The 18,862-nt window shown below is 37.8% G+C and overlaps 1 protein-coding gene across 1 annotated transcript; it reads left to right on the forward strand.

The window, feature by feature from the left end:
• Positions 1-91: 91 nt before the first annotated feature.
• LOC108708112 (pancreatic secretory granule membrane major glycoprotein GP2) lies at positions 92-18,580 on the forward strand. Its single transcript, XM_018246458.2, has 11 exons — positions 92-170; positions 4,316-4,336; positions 6,784-6,966; positions 7,987-8,094; positions 8,189-8,403; positions 10,351-10,508; positions 11,192-11,440; positions 14,698-14,857; positions 15,144-15,210; positions 17,091-17,120; positions 17,262-18,580. Exons 1-11 carry the CDS (start codon positions 122-124, stop codon positions 17,330-17,332), a joined length of 1,311 nt encoding a protein of 436 aa, XP_018101947.2. The 5' UTR covers positions 92-121; the 3' UTR covers positions 17,333-18,580.
• Positions 18,581-18,862: the final 282 nt, after the last annotated feature.

Raw genomic sequence — 18,862 nt, forward strand, 5'->3', positions numbered from 1 at the left:
TCAAATTGTTTAAAAAAAACATGTCAAAGTGACAGGCTTTGAAATGCTCAGGCCCCTCCCCATCATAGAATGTCCTACAAGTTCTGTCACTTCGGTTGTACCAGACTCACTTCACCTAAAGATGTGGCTGCTGGGCACTGCAGTGTTACTGGCTGTACTAGCAGGTGCAGGTACGTATCCAGCTTGGATTTAGTCATTTCTATGCTTCTATTGCTTTCCTCATGAATTTTCTCAAATGTCTCATTTCTTTAAGCTTTCTGTCTACTACCAAAGTAGAAATAATATAACATCTTGTATGCAAATATATATCTTTACATTGTTTCAATTTCATTTGCTTTTCTAATTAACATTTGTCTTAGAATTGTATATTTTAATGTTTTTTGCTGATATTTATTTTACGAATTGTCAACATAAATCCTTTGAAAGGAGTACTAAATCCTAAAGGCAAATACAGCGAATCCTCAAGTTACATACAACTCATACTTACAAACAGAGGCTATACCAGTAATGTACTTTGGTTTGCTTGGCCTTTATTAGCATTTAGCTTTAATAAATTCCCTGTCCCAATCCCCTCTGGCATGTGTTGTCTACTGCAGAGCACAGAAAGGTAAAAATACATATGCACAGAAAGATAAAAATAAATACTATCTTAAGACAAACATCTGTCTTGTTGCATTTAATAAGTAAATGTATATGTTTCAACTCACATACAATTCAACTTAAGAACAAACCTACAGACCCTATCTCATACATAACCTGGGGACTGCCTGTATATACAGTAACTAAAAATGGCATATTTTATATACTGAACTTAAAGCGGTTCTATAAATATCCATAGGAACTTGTCGATATTACTCAAGATTTGCAGCACCTAAATATTTTTGGCCAAAAGCCTACCCCAAACCAACGATACCTAGGGTTGCCACCCGGCCGGTATTTTACCGGCCTAGCCGGTAAAACGCCTGCCAGGGCCGGGGGCCGGTATTACAAATTTACCGGCAATGTAGCTGCCGGTAATTTGTAATACCCTTTACAAACGCCCTTGCTCTCCAGTAAAAACTTACATTTCCTTTGGCTTCTGCGATGTGGCTCCGTCCCTTTTGTTGAGCTACCCTGTGGCTCTGCCCCCCCTTTGCGTCACGGCCCACCTCTTTATTATCCGCCCCCACCACTGGCCGGTATTTTTTTTTTTAAAGGTGCCAACCCTAACGATACCTGAGCCAACACTGACATGGCTAAGGGCTACTCTGCAGTTGCGTTAGTCACACTGCAATGTCGATTATGCTGTAGACTGGAGCACTGTTTTAAATTGTAATAAGCCTGTAGAAGGATCGCAGCCCAGCATGACTGAAGTGACTGCAGAGGAGCCTTTAGCCATGTCGGATTATCAGCTCAGGTAAGTATCACTGGGCTGGGGAAGGCTTTGGGGGACTTTTGGCTAAAAATATTCAGGTGTTGCAACTTTAGTAATATTGACACCTTCCTATGGATTATCATAGGAATGTATCTACTGTATATTGCTTTAATGCACCAGCCTAAATTTTTAACATCTCTATAACAGTAATGATCCAGGCTTTCAGAGATGCCACAGGAGTGTCAGTGACATTGCACATGATCAGTGGGCTCTGAGCAGCCATTGAGAAGCTAAGCTTATGGGTCATTGCAATTTATCAAGCAGAAAAAGATGTTTGCCTGTCATATCAGCTGCGGCTAATTATTAAAGTCTAATGCTAATTATGCTGGTTTTTGAGTTGCCATGTAAATTCCAAATCAGCTCTAAACTGTGATTTATAGATATACAATATATATGTATATATATAAATAAAACACATAAGGATGCCGGCACTAGGGGCGATCCTGGCCCCTCTGCTGCCTGAGGCAGCAGCAGTTGCTGCTGCCCCTCCCCCTCCGTTTACCTTTTTTGTGCCTGAGGGGGGTCCGCGAGGGCAGTACTGGAAATTCGGCTCCTCTAGCGCAGAGAGCGCAGTAAGGCTCTCTGCGCTAGAGGAACTAAATTTCCAGTTTGAAAACCGGAAATTTGTCTCTTAAAGTACCAGGAGCATCATTTTTGCCGCCCCTGGTACCTAGTGGGGTGCTGCTGCCTGAGGCGACAACTCGCCTCATTGGCCAAAGCACCCCTGGCCGGCACTCACGTATAAATTATAACTGCGCCTGGGTGCAGTTCATCAAGGAAGGTTAATAAACGTTAAAGTAGAAATCTGCATGTCACAAGTCTTATTTTTTTTAGTTTTCATTTGGAGACTGAGGTTTCGACCTCAACAAAGGTCTTTCAACAGAGAAGCCTGATAGACCCTATGTGGCTGGAAAGGGGTGCTCCATAAACTCATATATGTATTCTTCTTTCTATCCATTCTTTTTAGCAGCACTACTGTTAGTAGGTGCCCATACCACCAGAAAACATTATTTTATGGCTTTTCACATGAAAACTCGCGGACAAGATTCAATTTGAGGAGATAATATTTTTCTTCAAATTCCAATTCAGTTTTTCTCTATTGACTTCAATAGAGTTTTCATGTGATAAACAGTGAAATAAGTTTTTCTACTGAATTGCATCTGGCTCTATGGAACTGAATTAGGAAATAAGCCTTTCTCATCTAACTGAATCTGGCCTAATATGTAGCATTTCCTACACTACTTTTTAAAGCTTTTATTCTCCTTTATGGTTTCAAATTCATGCAGAGATATAGGGGCAAATTCACTAAGCAGCGAAAATGCGCTAGCGACGGCTTCGCCACACTTTGCCGCATTTCCCCAGGTGAAGTTTTGCCAGGGCACCGCTAATTCACTAAAATCCGAAGTTGCGCTCAGGGAGACGAACAGTTGCGAAGTTGCGCTAGTGTTAATTCGTCAAGCAAAGCGAAGTTACGCTAGAGATGCCTAATTTGCATACGGCGCCAAGTTAAAGTACAATGGACGTTTGACAGAGATCAATCATTCTAATAGGATGGAAAATCCTCTGTACAGCCGCAACAGTTGACTTCTGTTTTTTTAGCACAGTATTTTAAAAAAAGTATTTCAAATAATAAACTTTCTGCAGGATAGAGCTAGTATTAGTTCAGGGTAGAACTGTTTTTTTAAATTAGTGTTACCTTCTCTTTACCTCAACTGCTTCAAAACCAAAACAAAATGGGGTTTCTATGTGCTCTGGTGTCAAGTTTGTATGTGCTTATGGTGTCGCCAGACACCATGAGACTTTGTTCCACCTGTTCCATTCAAGTAAAGGCTTAGGTGTTATGCACCTGTTTATTAAAGAAGAAGGAAAGGCAGCTCCCATATATTATTTAGGCTCTCCCAACTGAACAGCTAAACTCTTTTTTAACTATTCACAAGCTCACTGGACATATACCCGGTTGATGCTCTGCTCCTTCTGTGTAGATCACAGCCGCCATTTTTAAGCTGCTTGTTGTCACTTCCTCCCAAGCACTGTTAGATAGTGCACGTACAAAGGATCGCATAACAGGAGATGCGAGGGGGGAAAAAAGTTCAAAGATGGCTGTGGAGAGCAACATGCATGCGATTTTCCCAGGGCAGAGCTTCCAAAAAAGGAAAGGAAACAGAGCAATTGATATACAGATAGTCCAGATTGTAGCAATTCTACTGACCGAAGAACAGCACTAGGGGTATGTTACTATACATCATATGGCTAACATATAGAGATATACTTGTAGTTATCCTTTCCTTCTCCTTTAACAGAGCACTCAAATGCCCTAAATGTTACTGATGATCTCTGCTATAAAAGACTGTTACAGTTACCGAAACACTGAGGGGCCCATTTACTTAGCTCGAGGGAAGGAATAGAATAAAAAAACTCTGAATTTCGAATTTTTTTTGGGCTACTTCGACCATCGAATTGGCTACTTCGATCTTCAACTACGACTTAGAATCTAACGATTCGAACTAAAAATCGTTCGACTATTTGACCATTAGATAGTCGAAGTACTGTCTCTTTAAAAAAAACTTCGACCCCCTACTTCGCCACCTACCGAGGTGCAATGTTAGCCAATGGGGAAGGTCCCCATAGGCTTTCTAAGGTTTTTTTGGTCGTAGAAAAATCGTTTGATCGATGGATTAAAATCCTTTGAATCGATTCAATTTTTCGTTCGATCGAACTAATTACGTTAAATCCTTCGACTTCGATATTCGAAGTCGAAGGATTTACATTCGGCAGTCGAATATCGAGGGTTAATTAACCCTCGATATTCGACCCTACGTAAATCTGCCCCTGAGTGTTTTATTAATTTATTGTTGTAAATTTTAAGTTGCTATAAATATTCTTTATTTTTTGTTTCTACAGGTTCTGACCCTTCATGTTATGGTAAGTTTTATAAAGAAATGTATATATTTTCTGTTTCTATGGGTTATTGTCTGTTATGTTGAATATAAAAGGCAATGTTTAATAGGGTTGTACATTGATAAGCTATTTGTGATTCCTGATTATGTAAAGAGCCATTCTTTTGATCACGGTCGGTTAACTTTACCCAATTCAGTCATATGGCCCAATGTCCAATCAACTGCAGGCTGTTTTGTGGTAGAATCACCATAGAAATGTGTAAAAAGGTCAGGTTTACCTTTAATCTCTCCCCAATAGGAGATGAAAGCTGCAAGGATGATGTTACTAAACAGAGAAAGTTTTCTCTGTTTAAAGGATTTTACTGTCTGGTCCTAGAAGCTATAGTGTTCTGGAAGGAACAGGCAAGCCAGACTTATGTGTTCCTGTGACTTTAGGTTGGGAAGAGTTTGCCAAAATAAACCCGTGTTTTTGCCTGAAGAAGTGGTGTCCTTATCTTTATGTTCCTGGTGTTACGCTTACTTGCCTACCATAACTAATTTCCCCAAAATTATATGTAGGCAGCCAGCTTGTCACGACATACACAAAGCAATGCAGTCTTTTACAGAAATGTAATTTAATTTTAATTTCAGTCATATGGCCCAATGTCCAATCAACTGCAGGCTGCATACACAAAGCAACACAGTCTTTAACAGAAAATTAATTTAGACCCAATACATATCTTAACAAGCCATAATCAGTTACTGATGGGGAACCTGGTAGGATTTGTCCCATACACAAGCCACTGGGATGTTGATTTGGTCAGGACCTGCTCAGCACCTGGTATATGTCCAAATTGGGCATTTCAAGGCAAGACTTTGCTGGATATGTTTGATAAGCCATTTGGGTTTCTTGTGTATGCCAATTTGAAGGTTTGATCAATTTTATTTAAAACAAATAGAGATCACAAAGCACAACGTGTCATTTAAGTATGAGGTGAGTTCCATGCATTTCCAATATTCCATGGTAACATTATTGTAATTTACTGTACAAAAGTTTGGGTTACAATAATTGTTACACTTCAGGACAGGACTGCTATTTTTTTGGAAACATTAACATGTAAATGCAAATAAATCACAGGTGTGAAAAATATAAGCACTTAACTAATAAATAGATTATAAAAGAGTGCCTCTAAAATGTTTATTAATGATTATTCCAATTAATCAAAATCAGTTATTCCATTATAACCATTTATAAGAAGAAACAAAGGGCCAGATTCAATTCAGGGAGAAAAAGTTATCGCATGGTTTATCACGTGAAAACCCATGGACAAGATTAAATTTGAGGAGTATAAACTTTTCTCCTAATTCAGTTCCAGTTTTTTTCCCCATAGACTTCAATAGAGTTTTCATGTGATAAACAGTGAGATAAGTTTTTCTAAATTGAATCGCGTCTCACATTAAATCTTGGCCATGGCTTTTCATGTGATAAATTCAAATTAAGTCTGATTTATTGCTATCTCTTCTGCATACACAAAAGCATACACAGTGAGGTGAAATTACAATGCTTTCCCTTTCTGCACCAAACCATACAATACATATTACATACAAACACACAACACACAAGAAAGGCATATACAGGTATGGGATCCGTTCTCCGGAAACCCATTATCCAGAAAGTTCATAGACTCCATTATAACAAAAGAATTCAAATTTTTAAAAACAAATTTTTCTCTATAGTAATAAAACAGTAGCTTGTACTTGATCCCAACTAAGTTATAATTAATCCTAATTGGAACCAAACCCAGCCTATTGGGTTTATTTAATGTTTACATGATTTTCTAGTAGTCTTAAGGTGTGTTTGTTAAACCCATGGCAGCTTCTAAACATGAAATGGTTTCGATTTATCATGCCTCAAAATACGTCAGTGCTTAAAGTGCCTCACATCATTGACCTATAGAAATACTGTCTGTAGGCTCACCCTTAAAGGAGAACTAAACCCCCATTGGGATAAATCCCCATTGGCCCCCTCCGCTGGCCCCCCTCCCCACCTCCCCCTGCACAGTATTACCCCTAAATTCTTTCCCCTCTAGAAATAGCGACCGCAGATGCAGAGTTAGAGCAGCGGAGCTCAGGGTCGCCATCTTCTTCTCTTCGGTAATCTTTGTGAAGTGAGCGGCATATTGGAGCATGTGCAGTTGGACCAATCTTCCGGTTCACGACAACTGCACATGCGCCACAAAGATTTGCAGTCTGCATTTGCGGTCCATTTTCAAGAGGGGAAAGAATTCAGGGGTAAGACAGTGCAGGGGGGAGGCAGGGAGGGGGGCCATTGAGGACTTATCACAATGGGGGGTTTGAGAAAACATTGGTTTGGCAGCTGTCTATTGGTATGCAAGTACGCTGAAGGCTGAATCGCCATTATGTGAGAACACCCTAAATGTTGTAACATAAGTCAAAATAAAAAACATACTGACAATTTTTTGCATATTTCAGGAGGTATTAATAAAGATCCCCTATCCTGTTCCACATGTGATGGAGTCTGCTCTGTTGACACTGGGTGCATCTGCAAAAATTCTACCAAACTCTGTGTTCCTGAAGTCAATACCTGTCTGATGAATTCTTCAGCATGCTGTTTACCAGATCTTTCTTGGCAACCACAGTTGGCCTGTTGCACAGGTATGTATGATCGAGATGCAAGGCAGGGGCCAAATTGTAAAAATAAAAAATGCACTAGAATATATTTAAAAATAAAATATGAGAGAATGATCGAACTTACGTAAAGTTGCATTTTTAATAAGGTAAATGTAAGAGACTTGCCTGGTGGTCTAATGGGAGTGCGACTGGGACGCCCGCCGCGCCTGCTCCCTTCTTCTTCATTGTGCACCGTCTTCTGTGATACTTCCGGGTTCACACCACTCGGCTATTCTCTGGTTTATTCGGTGCACAGTGACATCATCGCTGTGGTACAAAATTTTAACATTTAAAGGGCTCTTTGTGTAGTATTCATTGCTCAGCGTAAAGGTCTAATTTCTTAGTTCCTGGGTGCGATTTTCAAGTGTTCTGATCTGTTCCTGACCCTGTATGTCCCTGACCTCTTCTAGTCTGCTGCCTGCCTGATCTTTGCCTGTGTTTTGGCTATTCTCTCAGATCCTGCTTGTTACTGCGTTTTGTTGTGTTTAACTTGGCTTCTGACCTCGACTACACTCTTGTCTCTTGAATCTGTACTGCGTCTCCGTATTGACCCGGCCTGTTTCTAACCACCCTTCTAGTTTTTTTGTTCCAGCATTCATGTTCGGTTCCCTTGCCTGTTCAGAACTTTCTCCCTGGTCCTCTCATGTTAAGACCTGGCGGCACCTGAGTAGCAGAGGGCTCCTCCTTAAGCGAAAGGTGGTTGTTATAGGTGGAAGGGTGAGCCGCGAACGGGACCTTGGAGCTAGTTCTGGGTTTGGGACTCCGTTCATAACAGTAAAATGAAGCAAGAGGTAAGAGTCTGCAAAGGAAAATTCCATATTCCAAATGAATGAACACTGAATCTGAAAAATAAAAATAAAATTCATGGTTTCAAAAGTCATGGTCTAGAAATTAGAATGGATGAACTTGAACAGGACAAATAAGGAATAGAGTGTTATTTCACAAAACATAGATTATTGCTTTATACTTCATTTAATATTTTCACTTTTTTTTTGTTTTTCACAGTGGATCCTTACTGCCTCTCCTCTTGTTTGTCGGATGAGGTTTGTAAGTATGTGAACCACAGGCCCACCTGCAGTGCTAATGAGACTTTCTATAGATCACGGAACTACAGTAAGTAAATACAGCAGAGCTCCAAATATTAGAATCTACCAAACAAATGTCATGGAATGTTCATTAATAAGATAAACTTTTTGTTCATAAACAGAACTTACAAATATAACCAGAATAATTGAGTGCAGAGCCTCCAATATGACAATGTCTGTAGGTAAGAACTTACTAGAATTCCTAAACTACAAACCATCTGCATCAAGCCTGTTGCAACCCAACTGTACCAAAGCTGTTGAGGACATTGTGCAGGGGCAGCGTGTTTACTCATTCACAGCTCCATGCAAAATTGATAAATGTGTAAACACTATAGAGGTGAGTAAAGGCATGTATGTATCTGCCCTTAAAACTAAATGGATTACAATAGTTCAAAAACCTACAAGTATTTGTGGTGTTGTTTATCATACAACATACAGGGGGTCATGGGGGCAAAAGGAGAGTAAGCTCAGCCCAGATATTTCCCATCCTAGCAAAAAACTCCAGGTATTGCTGACATTCACAAGCACTCCCAAACCAAATGAGATATAATCCCTTCAGGGTTTCCTGGCCTGGAAATGCTTGAGGGATTATATCTCAAATAGTGGGCTCTATGTAGGAATACTCTATGTAGGAATATAAATCTTTCAACTACCAAAAGAAAAATCTTGCAATATTTAGCATATTATATATAATTTCTGAATTTCGCCTCAAAGCTGATACAATGAATTAGGGTGGGTTGTAAATATTTACAACCCACCCTATTTCATTGTATTATCTCTACATTTGATCTCTATCTGTCTGTAACGTCCTAATTTATTGTCCATGAATACCTTTGACTGATCTAACAGAATATATGCTGTGCCTTTCTAGCTTTCATTTGTATTTTGCCTGACGAAGGGGCCTTGGTGCTCCGAAAGCTTGCAATGTATTTTTTTTTTGTTAGCCAATATAGGTATCACTTCTACAATACTTTTTGTATTTGTTAGTTTTTTTATTTGTTATTATAACATTTCTTAAAACTGCACCAAAGTTTACATTTTACAGTATCTTATCTTCCATGTTTCATTAGTTACTAACTAACTGCACATCATAAATATGAGTTTAATATGGATTTTGGATGCATCATGTATTTGCTATGTAGAAAGGCCAAATACAGTAAACATGGGGCCCATTACTACTAAGTTAGCAGAAATATCCCCTCAGGAGGCCCCTATTATTAGTCCATTGGACACCTGGGTCTCTGAGGGGTGCTATTAAGTAAAATGGGGCCTCAATAGAAAAAAAAGCAAAACAAAATCTTGCTAGTGGACAAATCAACTCAAAGCACTTTAGAACATTTTATCTCCCACATGCACTCGGGTGCAAAGATATAACAAAATAAATATGAATGCCAGGGGTCTACTCAATAGTTTTACTGTATTGCCAATATGCACAAGAAAAAAAGGAAGTGGAATGTAGAGAGTCTACTAAACAGTTTTGATCCCCAAAGTATGTGGCATGTAGAAACTCCAAAATGAAAATAGTAAATACAAATGTTTATAGCTGACACTCTAGCTGCTGGTGAAAAAATATGCATCTTAGGAACACATTCTGCCAAATTTAAACTGGGTAAAGTTTTTACAAAGCAAGCAGGAACCAATTTTCAGTGTAGCAGAATCTAAAATATTTTTCAGTGAAATTTTACACAAAGCTTCTAAATTTACACATTACATGCTTAGATATCATTAGTAAGGATGCACTGAACTCATACTGTCCAAATACTGAACCATCCACAAAAGCTTTAATTGAAAAATTTGTTGAATCTAAGCCTTAATTTGCATATTCAGATGTAGCAGATTCATATTTCGTTGTCTTGAGATATAAAGGCTCATGACTATGGGTTCTTATTTGGTTCATGTGAACACTGACATATTGATTTAAGAGTATATTTTAAAAAATGCTATTGCAGAAAAAGAATTGCAACCTATTTGTAGCTTGTGTGACGTTGTTTCCACAATCATATGTTTTCCTGTGATCACCTGCATATATAATAAAACACTCAAGCAGGTTAACTGTTAATAATGGCAAAACAGCCAATTGCAAACAAAAATCAAATCAAAGCATTCATTTCTGTCTTTTCTGTCATTGATGAAGATTTTCCAAGCATAAGCTCAGGATTAAGGCATTTGTTCTCTACAATTTGTTTTATGGAAGTCTATGATCATTTATTTCCACATTATCTGCTAAATAGGTTTTAACCCCACATTTTTTAGTCCTTTATTTTGTTCTCATATTTTTGTGCAGAAAAACACAAGTCATGTGACATTCAGGAACACATTGCTCATTCCTGCTTCTTCCGATTCTGGGATTGTGACTGTGAACGATTTAAGTCTTGATTTCTCTTGCACATATGCTCTGAACTTGCAAAGTTCCCTGTTAACAGTCTTCAAACCAGTCATGAGGTATACATAAAATGTTATACTTCTTTCTTATTTATTTCTTATGTAGCAAAAGTGCCATTCTTTGTCACTATTTGCCTATTGACTGTAATTTCACACTACTCAACACTGTCTACCAACCATCTGTTTGTGCCTAGCAATGGAAGTCCACACAAAGCGATGGACATCCTATCTCAGAATAGTCTCACATATTATATCATTTCTTTTAGCGTCATTATTTTAAAAGGTAATGTGGATTTCTGGTAGCCCCATGCTCATTTCCCCCACCTACTAACCAATAATAGCTAAAGAATAATTTCTTAATTAGGTTGAATTCGGGTAATATTAAAATTTGTGCACAGAATTATTTAACAGGCCATTGAAAAAAGGTAAAGTATGAGTTCACTGTGTTTATGTTGTTTTTTTCATGTTTTTACAATTACGGTTCAAGTTTTTTTAATAGCCGCACAATCATGTTTGGCAAGTAAAAATTTTTGATAAATCAGCCTTCCTGTTTGCCCGGGTGAAGTAACCCATATCAACCAATCACCAGGTAGCATTTACTGGATATGTTTAAAAGCAAACATGTTATTAGATGCTATGGGTTACAGCCCATGGGCAAACATATTGCCTATTTAATGCATATGGGGTTTAGTATTTCTATTATACAATTTAAAGAAATCTTTTTATTTTCATTTTCTTTTCAGTTCAGCCAACCTAAACACTGGGAATTCAGAAAGTAAAGCAGAAACAACCATAGCAGCATATATTAACCCCTCATACACTGAGCCTCTGCAACAAGAGGACCAGCAACAGCTTTCAATGGGCTCTACCATATATTTTGGGGTGTCCACAAATTTCTATGACTCAGATTTTGTTTTACGTGTAGAAACATGCTTTGCCTCCCCTACAGATGATAGTACAAGCCCTACAAAAGTGATGTTGCTTGAAAATGGGTAAGAAATCTGGACAACCCTGATTGCTAACCTGTGCTAACCTTTGCTTATTTGTGCTAGTCCTAACAGGATCAGGTACCTGCTGCCATACCTGCAAAGTGGTGGGTTTCTCTGACTGTGCAGATGGTAAGGTTACATAGGTAGAGTGCAGGCTCCAATCTGGAACACTCCCTCTCCACAAATAAAATATTTTTTCCTAACTTGGTTGATCAGCATCATGGATTGACTTTACTCACCATACACAGTGACATTACTTCCAGATTACATGGTTCCAGGATCAGGATAAAGTTAACCCCCTGCAGGTAGAGTTGGGTAGCAGGTCTGGAAGAAAGTGGGTAGGCAGCTCCAGGCAGTGGTGTAACAGAAGCGGTCCAAACTCCCTGAAAAACAAAATCTTCAGAAGAGCCCAGCGTGCATAGCCACCACCACTTGGAACCCCTTCTACCACCAGGGAGGGGATTTTTTAATGCTACAGAGGAAGTCAACCCCAAGGTCTGGGCCCCACTGTTCCCCAGCCACCCCCCCCCCAACTGCGGAGGTATGTTTCCTCTATAGTTACACCACTGGGTCCAGGTCAGGCTGTGGCTATGTGGTTCTGGATCAGGCATGGGTTTGCCTGACCAGACCTGTGCAGGACTCTAGTCTGTGGTGCCTGCTGCCTGCTCTACAATTTCCTACTCCTTTATTTTACCATCCCTCTGTAAGTGCAGATGTATCTCTGAAGGTGGCAGAGCCCATTGCATAAATATGTTATAGAATGTCTAGTTCTTAGTAATTTGGTTTTAATTTTTCAAGTTGGCAAGATAGGTGTCACTGACTCCCTATCCTATTTATCCTCCAGCCCCCCTTTCAAACCTCCGCCTGGTTGCTGGAGTAACTTGGACTCCAGCAACCAATAGCTGCTGAAATTTTATACTAGACAGTTGTTGAACAAAAAGCTAAAGTAAAAAATAATTAATAAATTGTCTCATTACTGACTACATCATACTAAAAGCTAATTTAAAGGTGACCTACCCCTTTAATTTTATAAGCAATTCTCAATGTAAATACATTTTGTCTGTTTATTTAGATCACCAGTTCCATTTTTTACAGTCTGTCTGATACCATTTGAGCCGGTTTGCTTCGCAATAGTGTTTTCATTGTTATATGCTAATTACCCAGTATCATTTATTTGGTCAGTACACAAATTAGAATGAACAGCTATATGTCTCCTAACAGAATGGATCACTCGGTGAAAGGTACACCACTTGTCTAAAATGCCCCTACATTAATTAATTAAATGGGTGGTTCACCTTTAAGTTAAATTTTAGTATGTTATAGAATGGCCAATTCAAAGCAACTTTTCAACTGGTCTTTATTATTTATTTGTTATCGCTTTTGAATTATTTGCCTTCTTCTTCTGGCTCTTTGCAGTTTTCAAATGGGGGTCACTGATCCCATCTAAAACAAATGCTCTATAAGGCCACAACTGTATTGTTATTGCTACTTTTTATTAATCATCTTGCTATTTAGACCAACCTACTATTCATATTCCAGCTTCTTATTCAAATCAATGCATGGTTGATAGGTTAACTTGGACCCTAGCAACCAGATTGCATAAGTTACAAACTGGAGAGCTACTGAGTAAAAAGCTAAATAACTCAAAAACCACAAATAGTATTAAATGAAACCTAATTGCAAATTCGCTCCGAATATCACTCTCTACACTAGGGGTCCCCAACCTTTTTTACCCGTGAGCCACATTCAAATGTAAAAAAAGTTGGAGAGCAACATAAGCATGAAAAAAGTTCCAGGGGATGCCAAATAAGTGCTGTGATTGGCAATTTGATAGCCCCTATGTTGACTTGCAGCCTACAGGAGGTTCTACTTGGCAGAACACCTGGTTTTTATGCAACCAAAACGTGCCTCCAAGCCAGAAATTCAAAAGTAAGCACCTGCTTTGAGGCCATTGGGAGCAACATCTGAGGGGTCTGAGAGAAACATGTTGCTCATGAGCCACTGGTTGGGGACCACTGCTCTACACCATACTTACAGTTAACTCAAAGGTGGACAATGCCTTTAACCACTAATCTGCCTATTTTTCTCCTCCTCTGTACTCCACTATATCTCAGACAGTTGTGTGGTAAAAGCTTTAAGAAGCAAACTCTGCCTATGGCTTTGTATCATCAGTGAATAATGGTTCTACTTATGTAGGATGCTCTGCATAATTATTTCCATGTTCTTTAAAGTTTCTAACTGAAAAGCAAGTACGTAAATAAAAAGTGGCATTAAATCTATACAAGGCCCTTTTGTCAAGCCTTGAAAATATTCCAGTTGTAGATCTTTGAAGGCACTTAAAATGCTTTACTGAAATTACTAAGCAGTGTGTAACAGTGCACAGCATGCAGCTCAGACCAGGGCTCGGTTGCCCACAAGGGTATTCTTCATACAATGTCAGTTACTCACATGCACCACAGCGTTGTCCCCTCAGAAGCCTCCATGGCACTGGTCATGCAAGACACATTGGCAGGAGTGTCATTAGCTGTACAGGGGCCTCCTTGCCTAAGGAACTCTTACCCCCGATTCTCTACCGCGACCACATGTGCAATGCCCAAGCTTCTCCCATAGGCTCTCCACTATGGGAGCCCAAACTACTACTCATTGTTGGGACAACAGGCTGTCTGTACTCACTAGCCCTCTCTACCTTTCATTCCTGGAACAAACGCACTTGCTCCTGCTATCCCCTAGCTAGCCCTAACGGTTCCAACCTCCCCCAAGGGTCTGGCTACTTCGGTCTGCTGCTACCTTTTAGGGTGGTGGTAGACGGGACCCAGCGAGAAATCTCCTCTTCTGCTGGCGACTAATCTCCCCATACTGCCTTCCCACTGGAGTGTCGTATTTACGAAATCGCCCGAAGTTGCCTTGTGTACTAAATTAAGAGAATAGGCAAGCATACCATCAAGGCAGAAATTATATATCTGGGGCAGCTGAAGTGAAAACAGTTGGACAGAGGAGTACAGAAGTAAGGCAGTGTACTTCTAGAACTTTGGATTAAAACTGTATATTTTTATAATATATAGGACAATTTGGCAAAATAATAGTTTCTGGGAATCCTAAAAATATTCTGAATAGTCTACATCACCTGAGAATATTGAGATTAAAACTCTACCACTAATACAGTGACTGAACTTTGATCCAAGCAGACTGAACAGAAAACAATCCTTACAAACTTTAGTGTAAGTAACTGCGCTTAACATGAGATCCTTCTCTTGTCACAGATGTTCAAGTGACCTGGGGCAGTATATCCAGGTGTTCGACAATGGAAAAACCAAGGAAGTCAGATTCAGTTTGGTTTCCTTTGCCATTCAGGGTTATGACACTATATACATCTTCTGTGGTGCAAGACTGTGTTTAAATTCAACAGGGACTTGCAGTGGGGTGAGTGTGGCCAGCCCTCTGACATAATTACTAATACAACACATTTCACCTTCTCTTCTGTATGTCCTTACTACTCTTTATGGAAAAAGTAGCGATTTTACCTTTATATTACAGTTTGTTGATATAAATAGAGTGGTGATTATTTTAAATAAAATGAGTAATTTACTATGTAATTTGAAAAGTAAATGACCCAACATTCCCTACAGTTTTTGTCAATAAACACACAACAAATGTTATTACATTTTTTGTGTAATTTTCTTATTTTAACTTACTTCTGTCCTGACAGTGTTTAAAGACCCGTGCCGTCATTGAAGATACAGTACAGCTGGGACTTGGACCTTTCTCATTTATAGGTAACTATAAATCTGTGTCATAAAATAGAATGCATTATGACCCTAGCACTATGGGTCAAATGCATTATTATGTGGCTACTTTTTCCTCTAATCCTGTTTTTTCAAGAAGTAAAAAATGTGCCAACTAAAACCTGGTAAACTCTCTGCAGGGATATTTGTGTAGAAAACACAATAATAATACAATAAAGGTTTAATAATAATAATACAATAAAGGGTTTATTGTATCAATAAACAATAAACCCTTTGTTTGCCTGATTGAAGTTTCATGCTTTAAAACCTTGGAGTGCTGCACATTGCATATATATATATATATATATATGTGTGTATTGGTATGGGATCCATTATCCGGAAACCTGTTATCCAGAAATTACGGAGAAAGGGGAAAAGGCTGTCTCCCATATACTCCATTATATTCAAATAATCCAAATCTTTAAAAATTATTTCCTTTTTCTCCGTAATAATAAAGCAGTACCTTGTACTTGGTCCCAACTAAGATATAATTAATCCTTATTGGAAACAAAACCAGCCTATGGGGTTTATTTAATGTTTACATGATTTTTTAGTAGGTATGAAAACCAAATTACAGAAAGATCTGTTATCCGGAAAACCCCAGGTCCCGAGCATTCTGGATAACAGGTCCCATACCTGTATATATATGTACACATTATACCCACATTATAATACACAAGTTTTATATATATGTGTATATATCTATATATATAGATATATATATATATATATATCTATATCTATATCTATATCTATATATATATATATATATATATATATATATATATATATATCTATATATATATATCTATATCTATATATATATATATCTATATATATAGATATATATATATATATATCTATATATATATATATATATATATATCTATATATATATATATATATATATATATATATATCTATATATATCTATATATATCTATATCTATATATATCTATATCTATATATATATCTATATATATATATATATCTATATATATATATATATCTATATATATATCTATATATATATATATATATATATATATATATATCTATCTATATATATATAGATATATACACATATATATAAAACTTGTGTATTATAATGTGGGTATAATGTGTGTGATACTGGCCCATTTATCCAAGCAGACTAGTTCAATGTTGTTTAAGTTGTTCTAATGATGATTGTGCACCTACTCAGATTGTCACTTGGTTCGAAATTAGAGCATTAATTGGGTCAATTAATTGGATTCACTTTTTTGCTCTGAGCCTCTACAATATCATTGTAGCTTTGTGCTTAGGATAACTGCCCTGCTGAAAGATGAGGTTTTGCACATGCTTCTACGTTTTATCATGAAAATCGATATTTCATATATAAATAGCTATGCATTAAAATCTTACAAAAAATCAAGGTCAAGGCCTGGTTCCCTCTAGTCATATACTTTCATACACAGACATTTGAGGACAGCATACAACATAATTTGTACTTATTTAGGCCGATCTGAAAAACACACATTCAAAAAATAAAGAGAGAATATCATGAGAGGGTGGCACAAAAGGAATACTGAAAACTAATGTCTGGATTTTGGCAAAAAGCATGAGAATGAACCTGTGCAATATGCAGAAAGTTTTTGATTAGATGAGCACAAAATAGAGCTTAATGTCAATGTGAACATCTTACGATGAGGAGTGTTCCCCTCTCTCTCTCTGAATATATATATATCAAACTGGAGGGCTTTCATAATTGTTTCCATTATCCATATTTAAGTAAATTTCCTTGTAAAATTAACAGAATATTGTGTATATTTGTATAGGATTTGTACAGTGGATGAATTCTGAGCATGTTTTTCTCCTTCCTATTTTTCAGGTGACTCTAGCAGTTCTGGTTCTAGCACAGGTAAATCAGGGACAGTGTTAGTCACAACTGGTTTCTTCCCTTAAAATCTTCACTTTTTGTCCATACAGTTTATCTTTATATTTATTATTTTTATCTTTATTATTTTTATATTTGTCCTCTTTTTTTTTTTTTTTTTTTTAGTTATGTCTGTTGCTTTTCTTGCGGCATCCATGTTGGCTTTTATCTTCTGTGAAATAAACTGGACCATCTGAAGAATATTCCCTGCATCTGAACTTTTTAGAAAGTCACTGGAACTTTGCAGACTTGTTAACTCTTACTCACTATCTACAATAATATTAACAGAAATAATTGTATCTATCTACAATAATATTAACAGAAATAATTTTATCTATCTACAATAATATTAACAGAAATAATTTTATCTGATTGTGACTTCCAAAAAATATCTTGTAATTTCATGTTCCTTGGAAATAATCTATGTGCCAACATCTTCCAGTTGGTACTTAATATGAAAACAAAGTTGCATCCATTCTCTTGCATGCATATAACAGGTTATCATTGTACAAAGATAGATTACAGTTGGACAGGTTATAATAGGTATTATAGTATCTAATAAATTATGTTCATGTATTCATGTAACTTTCTTATTCATTTACAAGTTTGCTATTGCCTAGTGCAGTGATCCCCAACCAGTAGCTCGTGAGCAACATGTTCCTCTCCAACCCCTTGGATGTTGCTCTCAGGGTCCTCAAAGCAGGTGCTTATTTTTGAATTCCAGGCTTGAAAGCAAGTTTTAATTGCATAACAACTAAGTGTAGTGCCAAGTAGAGCCTATTGTAGCCTATTGCCAGCCCACATAGAGGCTACCAAATAGCCAATCACAGCCCTTATTTTGCACCCCAAGGGACTTTTTCGTGCTTGTGCTGCTCCCCAACTCTTTTTTACATTTAAACGTGGCTAATGGGTAAAAAAGGTTGGGGGCCCCTGGCCTAGTGTAATCCACTGGGTTGTTGGGGCCTGGCAGTTTTCTCATAACTGTTTTTCTGTGGTCTTTGCTGACTTTGTATCTTGCTACTCATTACCCTCGTGGTCCACAGATGCAGGGTTCTGGGGAAAGTAGTGTGGCCATTGTAGAGGGGTACTGCCCAAACCATAGATGATGTCAGTGGTTGGGCTGATCAATAGGTAGGAAGCCAGACAGAGGCGTAGGGTACTCTGGAAGAGTCAATGTACTGACAGAGTGTTGTGTACCACAGGCTTAAATAGAAAGTGGATAAAGGGAGAAATATGTGAGATCAACACACAGGGACATGAATAGACAAGAAGCAAATCCAGACACAGTGAAAGGAGCAAGTTTAGACTTTGTTATTAGACTTAAGACTAAAAATTGGTGATATAAGATTGTGTGTTGTTATACTTATTTTTATTCAGCTATATGTATTAACTTTTTAACTTTGCACATACAGCCTACTACTTATAAACATACTTGATAAATGCAAGAACTGTTCTGTTTCTCATTCAACTGCTTCTCCTTGAGGCAGCTAATACTCTGCATGAATTGTTTGCTCTCCTCGTGTAACCCTTATTATATGCTCTTAAGCCTGATAAATGGATGAAATCGTTTACTTGTTTAGGAATCAGTCAGCAGTATTTTTTTAAGTTTTTATTTAACATTTTGAATTAAACATTACATAGCAGAACAAGTAGAGGTGGAAAAAGAAAAAGGAAGAAAAGGCAAGGAAAGGGAAAGAGCCCATTTGGCCTTAGTAAATCCAATTCCG

Source organism: Xenopus laevis, chromosome 2L (assembly GCF_017654675.1).
Source record: "Xenopus laevis strain J_2021 chromosome 2L, Xenopus_laevis_v10.1, whole genome shotgun sequence".
Taxonomy (NCBI): Eukaryota; Metazoa; Chordata; class Amphibia; order Anura; family Pipidae; genus Xenopus; species Xenopus laevis.

Bases quoted from the DNA above. Each gene is read 5' to 3' on its own strand.
- LOC108708112 (XM_018246458.2), top strand. From the start codon at position 122: ATGTGGCTGCTGGGCACTGCAGTGTTACTGGCTGTACTAGCAGGTGCA. The intron at 4,337-6,783 runs GTAAGTTTTATA...TGCATATTTCAG, and splicing joins TTCTGACCCTTCATGTTATG to GAGGTATTAATAAAGATCCC. The intron at 17,121-17,261 runs GTAAATCAGGGA...TTTTTTTTTTAG, and splicing joins CAGTTCTGGTTCTAGCACAG to TTATGTCTGTTGCTTTTCTT.